General features: G+C 42.9%; 1 protein-coding gene across 1 annotated transcript in view; it reads left to right on the top strand.

Moving 5' to 3' along the window:
• The window catches only part of LOC141258046 (transmembrane 4 L6 family member 4-like), a 43,271-nt gene extending 36,406 nt beyond the window's left edge, over positions 1 to 6,865 (top strand). The window contains exons 4-5 of the mRNA XM_073673046.1: positions 4,904 to 5,093; positions 6,588 to 6,865. Of these exons, the coding sequence (XP_073529147.1) occupies positions 4,904 to 5,093; positions 6,588 to 6,605 (208 nt within the window). The 3' untranslated portion in view covers positions 6,606 to 6,865. The remainder of the gene's footprint in view (positions 1 to 4,903; positions 5,094 to 6,587) is intronic.
• The last annotated feature ends 5,188 nt before the right edge of the window (positions 6,866 to 12,053 follow it).

Raw genomic sequence — 12,053 nt, 5'->3', positions numbered from 1 at the left:
AGAATGGTCTACAATTCCAACAGAGCATTGTAAGAAACTCATTGATGGTTACCGAAAGCGGTTATTCGTAGTTATTTTGGCTAAAGGTTGTGTACCAAGTATTAGGCTGAGGGTGCCAATACTTTTGTCCGGCCCTTTTTTGGAGTTTTGTGTGAAATGATCAATGATTTGATTTTTGCTTCATTCTCTTTTGTGTTTTTTCCTTGCAAGCAAATTAAATGAAGGTAATAATACCAAAGAATTTGTGAGTGCAATCATTTTCAGAAAGAAACTGAGTATTATCTGACAGAATTGCAGGGGTGCCAATACTTTTGGCCAGCACTGTAAATCCATGCTGGTTGCATGGATTTATATAGTGTGACCAAGTTGTCAAGCACTTTCCAAGTGATGCTAAAATCTCTTGGAAAGCGCTTGTCAACCCGCATGCTGAAATGCATGTGAAGAACACTTCACTTCCGCTTGTGCCTGGCAGGAAAAACGCATGTACAATCCGCATGTACAATCCGAAAAAATCCGAAGCATTTCTGCATCGTGGACACATAGCCTTACATTAATTGTATGACTCAATATTGAGCACACATAGCCATCTATACACAGCAGGAGGCCACACATAGCCATCTATACACAGCAGGAGGCCACACATAGCCATCTATACACAGCGGGAGGCCACACGGTGCCATCAATACACAGCAGGAGGCCACACATAGCCATCTATACACAGCAGGAGGCCGCACGTAGCCATCTATACACAGCGGGGGGCCGTACGTAGCCATCTATACACAGCAGGAGGCTGCACGTAGCCATCTATACACAGCAGGAGGCCGCACGTAGCCATCTATACACAGCGGGAGGCCGCACGTAGCCGTCTATACACAGCGGGAGGCCGCACGTAGCCATCTATACACAGCGGGAGGCCGCACGTAGCCATCTATACACAGTGGGAGGCCGCATGACGCCCCCCCAGAGACAGCGGGAGGCCGCACGCAGTCACGCACACACAAACATATACAGACATATACATACTCGCATAAACACATTTGAAACACAAAAATACATATATATCACACAATGATATCTGCCTGCACACACACACACACACACACTCACTCAATCACACACACAATCAGACACACACACTCATACACACACTCTCACACACTCACACACACTCACCATCCCCCAGCTCCAGTCCTCCTGCTCCTCTCCGATGCAGCAGTGCAGGCCGGGCGCGCACTGCGTGACATCACAGCTAGGAGACACGACCACGCACAGGGCCGTGTCTCCTAGCTGTGATGTGGCCGGGCCAGCACAGGGAAGTTAACAGCTGTAGTGCTGGCCCGGCCGAAGAAGAAGTAGCGGCCGTGCGCCGTTGCTGGGGGAGCGGTCCGGGGGCCCCCCCGCCACTGTCTGCCGGTATGTGCTGCGGCGCCGCACATATAATGAGGGAAATCTGGCCATAGACACCCCGGAGCCCCGGGCGGTAACCCAGATTGCCCTCACTATAATCCGCCTATGGCGGCGTGCGTCCCTGCTTCTAGGGGGGGGGCAGCTGCCCCCCCCCTGCCCCACGGTGGGTACGCCCATGGCCGCAGCCCTTCAACTATTGAACAGCTGTCATAGATACAGTCATGACTAAAGTGTTGGCACCATTGAAATTGTTACAGAAAATGAAGTATTTCTCCCAGAAAATTATTGCAGTTACACATGTTTTGTTATACACCTGTATATTTCATTTGTGTGTATTGGAACAACACAAAAAAAAACAGAAAAAAGGCAAATTGGACATAATTTCACACAAAATTCCAAAAACGGAACGGACAAAATTGCTGGCACCCTCAACTATATATTTGGTTGCACACCCTTTGGAATAAATAACTGCAATCAATCTCTTCTTATAACCAACACCTTTCAATTTGTACAATAAGGCTATGAGCACACGTAGCGATTTTGATGCATTTTTGCGGTGGTTTTTCCGCTGCGAAAACGCCTGTTAATAGGTCTGCCTTCTATAGCAATGGTAATCATGATGTGATGTGCACATTATGCGGAAATTTCCGCTCAGGATTACCATTGCGGAAAAAATGCAGCATGACCATTGTGCCGCAAATTCGCACCCATTGACTTGAATTGAACCGCAGCAAAACCGTAGGTATAACATTTATACCTACGGATTTGTTATGTTTCAATTAAAGCCAATAACCGCAAATTCGCGGCAGAAATGCAGTGCGGGTGGCACTCGGGTCGGGAGAGAAGGACTAATACTCCTCTCATCCAACCGCCGTTCCTGCTGAAAACAGCGAGAGCGGTGCGGCTGGAGGGAGCAGTAGTCTTCCCAGCCAAGCCAGCGTGCCCACGCTAAAATAAGCTAAAAAATAAAGTAAAGAAAACCTTATACTCATCTGTCTGGCGGACACCGGTATCCTCCTGGTTCCTGGCGATGCTCTCCTCATGGCGGTACACTGCGGGGAGCGCGCTCGCTCCTAGCAGTGTACTGTGCTTCTAGGACCTGTGGGCACGTGAGCAATCACCGGATCGCTCACGTGACCTCACCATGGGAACATTCTCAAGAATATTCCCATGGTGGTAGGTCACCGAGGCTGATCAGCTGATCTTCAGCTGATGAACCCCAGTGACTTCCTGCAGCATGTGTACTGATAGGAGTGATTTTACACTCCTGTCAGTATACAGTGCTGTCTTCTACAAGTGACCCGGATCGCCGAGGGACAATCGTTGGCATAATCGTGGACTGTGTGGTTGACGGTGGACAGGTGAGTAATATGGTTGTTTGTTTTTTTACTTTTTTTTCAGAAGATTGAGGGATTTGGGACAAGGTGTACAATATATATATATTTTTTAAAACCGTGTGTTTTTTATTTCATTAAAATACTTTATTCTGGCCGTGTATTTATTGAAAATGTGGCGATAATTTTACTATGCGGTTAGTAATGGGGGCGTCTGATAGATGCCCTCCATTATTAACCTGGGCTTCATGTCCGCCACCAATACAAGGCTGACGTGAACGCCAACCCCATTACCCCACTCGCTACCGCTACAGGGCAGTGGGAAGAGCGGAGGCTAAGCGCTAGATTTGGCCCATGTTATGGATGCGACATTTCTGGGACTGCTGAGGGGTGATATTAATAGCTGCGGAGGGGGCTAGTATTCATGGCCCCTTATCTGCCAATTAATATCAGCCCGCAGCTGTCTGTTTATTCTTTTCTGGTTAGATTTTATAGGGGGACCCAATGTCAATTTTTTTGGGGGGTCCCACTATAATCTAGCCAATAAAGGCTAAACAAACAGCTGCGAGCTGATATTAATAGTCAGGGAACATTGTTGGCTAATGGCCCCTTCCCCGGCTACTAATATCAGCCCCCAGCGGTGGGCTTTCCCTCTGCTGGTTATGAGAATGACGCGGGAGCCCACGCCATTTTTTTTTAATTTTAGGCTCTGTGCCCACGATCCGGACGTACCAGCGCTTTGGACGCATATTTTTTACTGCATCCAAAAGATTGCATTCTATTGAATGCAGGTAAATTCACATGTGTTCACTGAACCAATGCATATTTACCGCATTCAATACATTCTAGTGGTTAAATTTCTGTTGTGGAGACTAGCGACTCTGCAAGAGAATTTGACATGCTGCGGTCCTGAAAGACGCACCGCATGTCAGTGTCCATGGGTGATTCACAGCCTCTGATGCACACATAGTGGACATGGAATTTCTAGAGATCCCATCCACTATGCTGTAACATCTGGACGCTGCGGGTTTGACAATGTATATACACGCAGCATCAAACCTGCAGCGTCTCCTGATCGTGGCCACGTATCCAAACTCACCCGCAGCATGTAAATTTCTGTAGTGGAGACACCAGTCTCCACTGCAGATTTTGACTGATTGAAGTGTCATTATATGCGGTGGATTCACATGTACCGACAACAAAAGTGTGGAATTAGAACACAGCGTTTTGGACGCAGCAAAAATACGCTGATTCCAAAGCGCTGCTGAGTGCTGATCAGTGGACGTAGGGGCTAAGAAAGCAGCTGTGAGCTGTTAATAATGGCTAGGGACCTTGTTTTCCTAGGCTAAAAATAGCAGCTCACAGCTGACGCATAAATTACATGGATGGAAATGCTAATGAGATTGGGCGAATGGGATCAGCTGACAACTAGCTCTTTTGTTTGGTGATGACAAGGTGTCAATCAGACCCTTTCATGACCAAACCTAATTAAAGTCAAGAGATAAATAAACACACAGAAACAGATCAAACACTTTGTTTTAAATACAACAGACACATTGTTTAATCATTTAAATTAACCAATATACTCACCCCAGTTCTGATGGTAATCCAATGGTTTAAGCAATGTCTCACCCAATAACTTTATTTAGCACCAAAAAGCATTCATTAATGTACAAAAACACTTAAAAATGCATCAAAACCGCTCGGTTTTTCTGCAGCATTTTTCCTGCCAAGGAGATGCAGAAACACTCAGGAAATTTCTGCTTCAAATCCTGGGACCATCATCGATCCTGATAATGGGGCTCTGCAGAGTCCTGACATCACTGACCAGGAGGTGCGAATGCTCAACCTCTGCTCCATTTATCCTTTATGAGAGAGCGCATAATGTTCTCATTTTTTTCCAGCAGTCCCAGAAAGAGTGAATAGAGCAGAGATTGAAAATGTTCACCTCTGCTCCATTCAAGACAGAGCTCAACACTCTCTGAATCCAGAGACCCGTTTTTTGGGATCACTTGAAACCCCAGTGTTCAAAACCCCATCGCTCATTAAGTTATCCCCTATCCTATGGCATCAACCTATTAATCTTAAAAAATGAATGAAGTATTGAGGTAACGAGAACTCACTTTGCTACTTACATGTTGTATGTTAATATTGTTTTCCAGAAACTACCTAGGACACACCAGTATCTGGAGCACATGTGAAGCCCCTAAGGACATAGTCCCATGGAACCTGACGCTGTTCAGCTTGCTTCTGATAATGAGTGCAGTCCAGGCTGTTCTTTGTGCCATACAAGCCATCAATGGTCTAATTGGGACATTATGTGGAGACTGCAAGCGTTCTTCATGCTGTGGGGTAAGTTGAGGTTACAAAATCACTTCTATGCAATACGGACGCTATAATGGATTTCATTTATAGAAAACAATAATACATAGTGACTTCAAAGGTAGAAGGTTTCTTTGCAGCTTATGTTAAAGGAAAGGTGTCACCTTGAAAAACAGTTTACCTAAAGCTGTAGGGTTAATCTGCAGGTAAATTGTGTTACTATGTTGCCCGGCCTTCTTACTGAAAGTGGGCAGTCTGGAGAAAATAGAAAATAAACTTCTTTCCTTCCCAGAGCGCCTGCTTTCAGTCAGGGGTGTGTGCAGGGAACGGTAACAGTCACCACTCACAGCGCCGCGCACTGTACTGTGAGAAGCAGCTATGAGCTCGCCCTAGAACTCTGATTGACAGCCTATCAGTGCAATTTGTCCCACAATGCGTGTAATGGAACAAATAAATATCTTTCAAGAAGAATGAAGAAATGTGCAAAAATACACAAAAAGGCGCTTGAATTGCATGGAAGTAATCTAGAATTGGTATCCTCCATACCTTGCTGGTGCTATGGATGTGACTGAGCTGCAGTACCAGGCAAGACACAGCTACAATAAAATGTATGGCCATGTTCTTGGTCAGCAATAAAAAGGACGAAGCTCTCACAAAAAGCGTAAAGTGCTTCATCCAGTTCATTGCCTGGCCTCCACCAATCATAAAGCCAATATAGGGCCGCATTCACATGTTCAGTATTTCGTCAGTATTTTACATCAGTATTTATAAGCCAAAACCAGGAGTGGGTGATAAATACAGAAGTGGTGACGTGTTTCTATCATACTTTTCCTCTGATTGTTCCACTCCTGGTTTTGGCTTACAAATACTGATGTAAAATACTGACCACATACTGATAGTGTGAACATGGCATAAGAAAGTACAATTTGGCAGCAAGGCTTTACAGATCCATTTTATTTCACATATATTTGTTTTCAACTTGTACAAGGAAATGTGATCTTCTTAAAAAAACAATTGCACATAACATTTTCAACCCCTTCTCTTCTATGGTGAGTCGTTGTTCAGTATATGGTATCATCCATGATCCAGATTAATTGCAGGCACTGGATAGGCTATTATCACACATCTGTAAAATACGAAGTGTTGGGATCAGAACACCCGGCCTGACCACAATGTCTCCTGACCAGAGATTACTGTCTCATCTATAAGGCAGTCAGCTCAGATCAGGAGATCCTGGAGTCAGGATGGATATTCTGGTCTGAGCAGAGCCCGTGTTTCATGGATGTGTAAAACCGGCCAAAATCCTTATTATTTTCTTCTGGAACAGTTGCTGTACTCAGTAAATCAGAATCCAGGTTACATGGCACCAAACTGGTAAACTGAACAGTCCAAGTAACCAGAACTTCCAAGTTTCATGATATCAGTAGTATAAATAAATATTCCTGGCAAAGCTTCTCCAAACATGGCCAATGTGTACACCACACTGTCTTACTGATATATCTTATTTTCTATTATAATATTCAGGGAGAAGGAACGGTCTAAATCCCCGAATACCTGTACGAACCATACAATCATACAGCCATACAACCTCTAATACAAGGCTATCAAAGGATGAAGAGCATGTCACCGCTCTGACTGAATGTCTCCTGTACTTACCCATCAGACAGTAGAACACCTCCATCTTTACTCCTCCTGTAAGCGTACAATGTATTCCAGTCACTAAGGCCGACAGTAGCTGGTAGAAGGGCAGACCGCCATCTTCTTTTGTATTTATTTGAATAAAAAGTAAGACTTTGACTAGACGTATCTTGTATTTGTATCACTGTCCTTGTAAAGTGTACCTTTAATCTAATAATAATAAAGGCAAGCTTTTTCTTATATGAAGGAACATTCCCTGCGAATTGGCGAGGACCCAGTGCCAGTACTGTGCAAGATGTGAGGGTTGTATAACTGTGGCAAAGAAGTGATCACTACGACTTATAAGCAGTTAGTTATTATGGCTATGATTCAGTTCGGCTAAATTTCTATGACCTGCATTAGTTACCTGTGTGGCTTCTGTCTAAGAGGTCTACGGTCCAATGGTCATTGCCATGTTTTGAGGCTGCACTATTTGTACATCCTGATATCTCAGTAAGATAAGATAGTTGTAGTTGTATGAAAAATTACAGATAAGGCTCTGTTCAAACTATGTTTGTGGTGGACCGGAAAGTAGAACCCCGAAAAATTCTCAGACGTATAATATAATGTGCCTAAAGATATTAATAGCCAAGTATATGACGAAAGGGTGTTCTCTTGGCAGACTTTGTTATTCTGAAGCCACATCTCTATTGAGAGCACGGTTGTCAGTAATTTGCAATACCACTCTATAGAAAAACAAGTCCATTTTTTTTAATTACTTGTGAAATGCACAATGTCTTAAAATGTCAAATCAGTCAGGATTAGTGATGTGTGAACGTGCTTGGATAAGGTGTTATCCGAGCACGCTCAAGTCCTAACTGAGTTTATTCAGGCTCAAAAAATATGTTTGCGTCACTGCAACCCTGCTTGTATTGTGGCTGTCTAACTGTCTGCGACGCAAACATATTTTCCGACATTCAAAAGATACTCGGTTAGGACTCGAGAGTGCTAGGATAACACCTTATCCGAGTATGTTTGCATATCACTAGTCAAGATATCATGCAGCAACAGGAGCAAGAACCTCCCTAGAGAGTGCAGAGATGGGTTATTACCATCTCTGCCTTCCTGATGAAAAGTGCTGTGTATGCAGTTTAAGAAGCAATAACAGCGCTTCCTCCTGTCCTAGTGATCGCCGAGTATCAGGATGAAGCAGGAGCTGTTAGGTCTCAGCCGACACAGATCAGCTCAACTGTGTGGGCAGAAAGATGAACTTGCCCATCTGATGACTCTCTTCTAGTCTTCTGACCATTGCAGGCAATCACAGGTTGCAGTGTCCCTGTGATTTCTGAAATGGAGCAGGCATTGCTTTTGGAGCCAATGCAGACCTTCAGAGCGGACTGTGCTAGATCCATAGACGAACTGTAAGGTAAGCATGCCACCATTTTATATTTTAAATGCATCAATGCTTTACATTTATTTTTTTTTCTATGAAACAACTCCTTTAATGGAAACACGGTGTTTGAAATAAATAATAAAGAAAATAAATTGCAAAGCTTCTCCTCTCCATTACGATGTTAATCACAGACAGCACATGGATTGTACACTGATGCCATCTATGTGCTGTCCGTGATTTTTGCTGACCCATAGAGTTGTATGAGTAATATTGAATCATGACTCTGATCAAAGACTGACATGTCGACATGATTTTTATTTTGCAGACACACGGTCTGCCAAAAAACATGGCCATGTGAACGCTCCATAAATTAAAGCATGCATGTTCTACCCATGTAAACCACAGATAGAACACGTACAGTACAGACCAAAAGTTTGGACACACCTTTTCATTTAAAGATTTTTCTGTATTTTCATGACTATGAAAATTCTACATTCACACTGAAGGCATCAAAACTATGAATTAACACATGTGGAATTATATACTTAACAAAAAAGTGTGAAACAACTGAAAATATGTCTTATATTCTAGGTTCTTCAAAGTAGCCACCTTTTGCTTTGATGACTGCTTTGCACACTCTTGGCATTCTCTTGATGAGCTTCAAGAGGTAGTCACCGGAAATGGTTTTCACTTCACAGGTGTGCCCTGTCAGGTTTAATAAGTGGGATTTCTTGCCTTATAAATTGGGTTGGGACCATCAGTTGTGTTGTGCAGAAGTCAGGTGGATACACAGCTGATAGTCCTACTGAATAGACTGTTAGAATTTGTATTATGGCAAGAAAAAAGCAGCTAAGTAAAGAAAAACGAGTGGCCATCATTACTTTAAGAAATGAAGATCAGTCAGTCCGAAAAATTGGGCAAACTTTGATAGTGTCCCCAAGTGCAGTTGCAAAAACCATCAAGCGCTACAAAGAAACTGACTCACATGAGGACCGCCCCAGGAAAGGAAGACCTAGAGTCACCTCTGCTTCTGAGGATAAGTTTATCCGAGTCACCAGCCTCAGAAATCACAGGTTAACAGCAGCTCAGATTAGAGACCAGGTCAATGCCACACAGAGTTCTAGCAGCAGACACATCTCTTCAACAACTGTTTAGAGGAGACGTTGTGCAGCAGGCCTTCATGGTAAAATAGCTGCTAGGAAACCACTGCTAAGGACAGGCAACAAGCAGAAGAGACTTGTTTGGGCTAAAGAACACAAGGAATGGACATTAGACCAGTGGAAATCTGTGCTTTGGTCTGATGAGTCCAAATTTGAGATCTTTGGTTCCAACCGCCGTGTCGTTGGGCGACGCAGAAAAGGTGAACGGATGGACTCTTCATGCCTGGTTCCCACCGTGAAGCATGGAGGAGGAGGTGTGATGGTGTGGGGGTGCTTTGCTGGTGACACTGTTGGGGATTTATTCAAAATTGAAGGCATATTGAACCAGCATGGGTACCACAGCATCTTCCAGCGGCATGCTACTCCATCCGGTTTGCGTTTAGTTGGACCATCATTTATTTTTCAACAGGACAATGACCCCAAACACAACTCCAGGCTGTGTAAGGGCTATTTGAGCAAGAAGGAGAGTGATGGGGTGCTACGCCAGATGACCTGGCCTCCACAGTCACCAGACCTGAACCCAATCGAGATGGTTTGGGGTGAGCTGGACCGTAGAGTGAAGCAAAAGGGCCAACAAGTGCTAAGCATCTTTGGGAACTACTTCAAGATTGTTGGAAGATCATTTCCGGTGACTACCTCTTGAAGCTCATCAAGAGAATGCCAAGAGTGTGCAAAGCAGTCATCAAAGCAAAAGGTGGCTACTTTGAAGAACCTAGAATATAAGACATATTTTCAGTTGTTTCACACTTTTTTGTTAAGTATATAATTCCACATGTGTTAATTCATAGTTTTGATGCCTTCAGTGTGAATGTAGAATTTTCATAGTCATGAAAATACAGAAAGATCTTTAAATGAGAAGGTGTGTCCAAACTTTTGGACTGTACTGTACGTGACAAACAAACGTCTAAAAGAGCCCTTAGGCGAAAAAGAGTATTTGGTGAGTTTTTGGTGTTTTAGATTTTCTGCACCAATTAGATAATTAGGTTACTTGTGTTTTGTTTTCATTGCGTTTTTAAGTGCGTTTTTCTAACATGAGCTTTTATTACATTTATGATGCTGCGGATTTTATATCTTTTTGGTTTGTCATATTTTACATTTAAGAGGTCGGCCCCTACTTTGTTATTGATGGCCTTTCTAAGTATAGATTATTGTGAAGACACGGAGTCTTCCGTAGGCATAATTCTACTCAGACAACACAGGGTGAGGGTAAAACAGAGTGGTGATACTTTATTGAACCACCAAACAGACAATAAACATATAGAACAGTCCCAGCAAATACACAAGATGATGCAAGTTACAGAGTCTCACCCTTCCGCTGGCCCACCGGGAATAGAGCAGTGAGGTATGTGGCCAGGTGACCTGATTGTCACAACCTGGATTTCTTCATAATGTCCCTGAGCGTTTAGTGATAGTCAATGGAGCAGATCTGTATTCCTCCTGATGGAGCCATGTGTCCTGGTTGCTGTCCTCAAGAGTCTCTCTTGGCTGTCTTTTTGTAAAGTCTCCTTGAAACCGAGGCATATGCCCCTTAAATATTTCACAATTGTCCTTTAAAGCACACACCCATATGTCAAAGATAAGGGATGATAATATTATTCCACAGGGCTCGAGTATCCACAGCTCATCCCCCAATGTTGACTAGCAAACATCCTACAATGGTATTTAACATATCTAGCAAACATCCATTGTTCAAAGACCCTGAGTCACTGTCTTTCAAAACTAACAGACAAAACATTGTAGAAGCTGATATAAGATGTAAATGCTAGCCATCCATCAGTTAGCAAAATATCAACTCAAGTGATCAACATTCAGGATTATTCAAACAATAGTCTTTGTTGATCAACCAAAGAACACAAATTCAAAAGTCAACATGAAGATAAAAGCATATTTCTCCTGGCTTACTGATTAACATGTCTGGATAATTAAGAAGAAATGCTGTGTTGTCACCGTTATCAATATTTGATTGGTGAGGATGTGAGATCTGGCACCCTCGCTGATCAGCTGCTACTGGAAAAGGCGACAGACGGAAATTCTCGGATGCTAAGGATAGACCATCAACAAAAAAGTATTGGCCAAACGCTTTAAGCTGCTTTGTTTTTGATACTTTCTGTTATTTGTTTTTGACAAAACTTTACTGATATAGTCATATGCGACTTATATGTGTTTTTAGTGCTTTTCCCCAGTGCAAATACACTAATAATGCGTATGTGTATTTTTATACGTGTGTTTTTTGCATCTGATGCAATCCTATAGGGGAAATCTGCACATAAAAATCAGCGTTCCTGCAAGAGATACTGACATGTTGCAGATTTCAAAAGCGCACCACAGGTCAGCTTACGCATTGTAAAAAAACCCCACAAATACGCAGCATAAAAACTTCACCTAAGACTTATTGTGGGAACTTCACCTTAGTGGCCCTTTAAGTCTTAAAATTGTGAAAAACAGACATTTATCCTGATGTTAACAAAAAATGATAAAAAGTTACATAGAAATTAGACTCACGTATCAAGAAAACAGGCAGAAATCATTTGAATACTCATATGAGGGAAAACATGCAGAGTTTTTGAAACTGCATGTAGAGAAAAAAGATATGTCTGGTCATAACCGGAGGGAAAATGACCCATTTTTGTAGAAAACAAAGGATTGGCACTGAACACTATTCACACTCAGACAATGTCCGTTGCTGAATCCATAAGCTTGATTAGCGGTATAATTTGCCGAGGTGGTGCTCCCCATAGAAAAAGTCCTCTTGAATATAGTTAAAAAAAAGGTAAATAGAGCACTTACAACTTTGCATAAGGCCTCATTCACATGTCCATT

This window comes from Phyllobates terribilis, unplaced genomic scaffold (genome assembly GCF_046119375.1).
Source record: "Phyllobates terribilis strain yellow unplaced genomic scaffold, ASM4611937v1 Scaffold_3__8_contigs__length_932513732, whole genome shotgun sequence".
In the NCBI taxonomy this organism is placed as follows: Eukaryota; Metazoa; Chordata; class Amphibia; order Anura; family Dendrobatidae; genus Phyllobates; species Phyllobates terribilis.
This window is presented reverse-complemented; position numbering and strand designations above follow the sequence as displayed.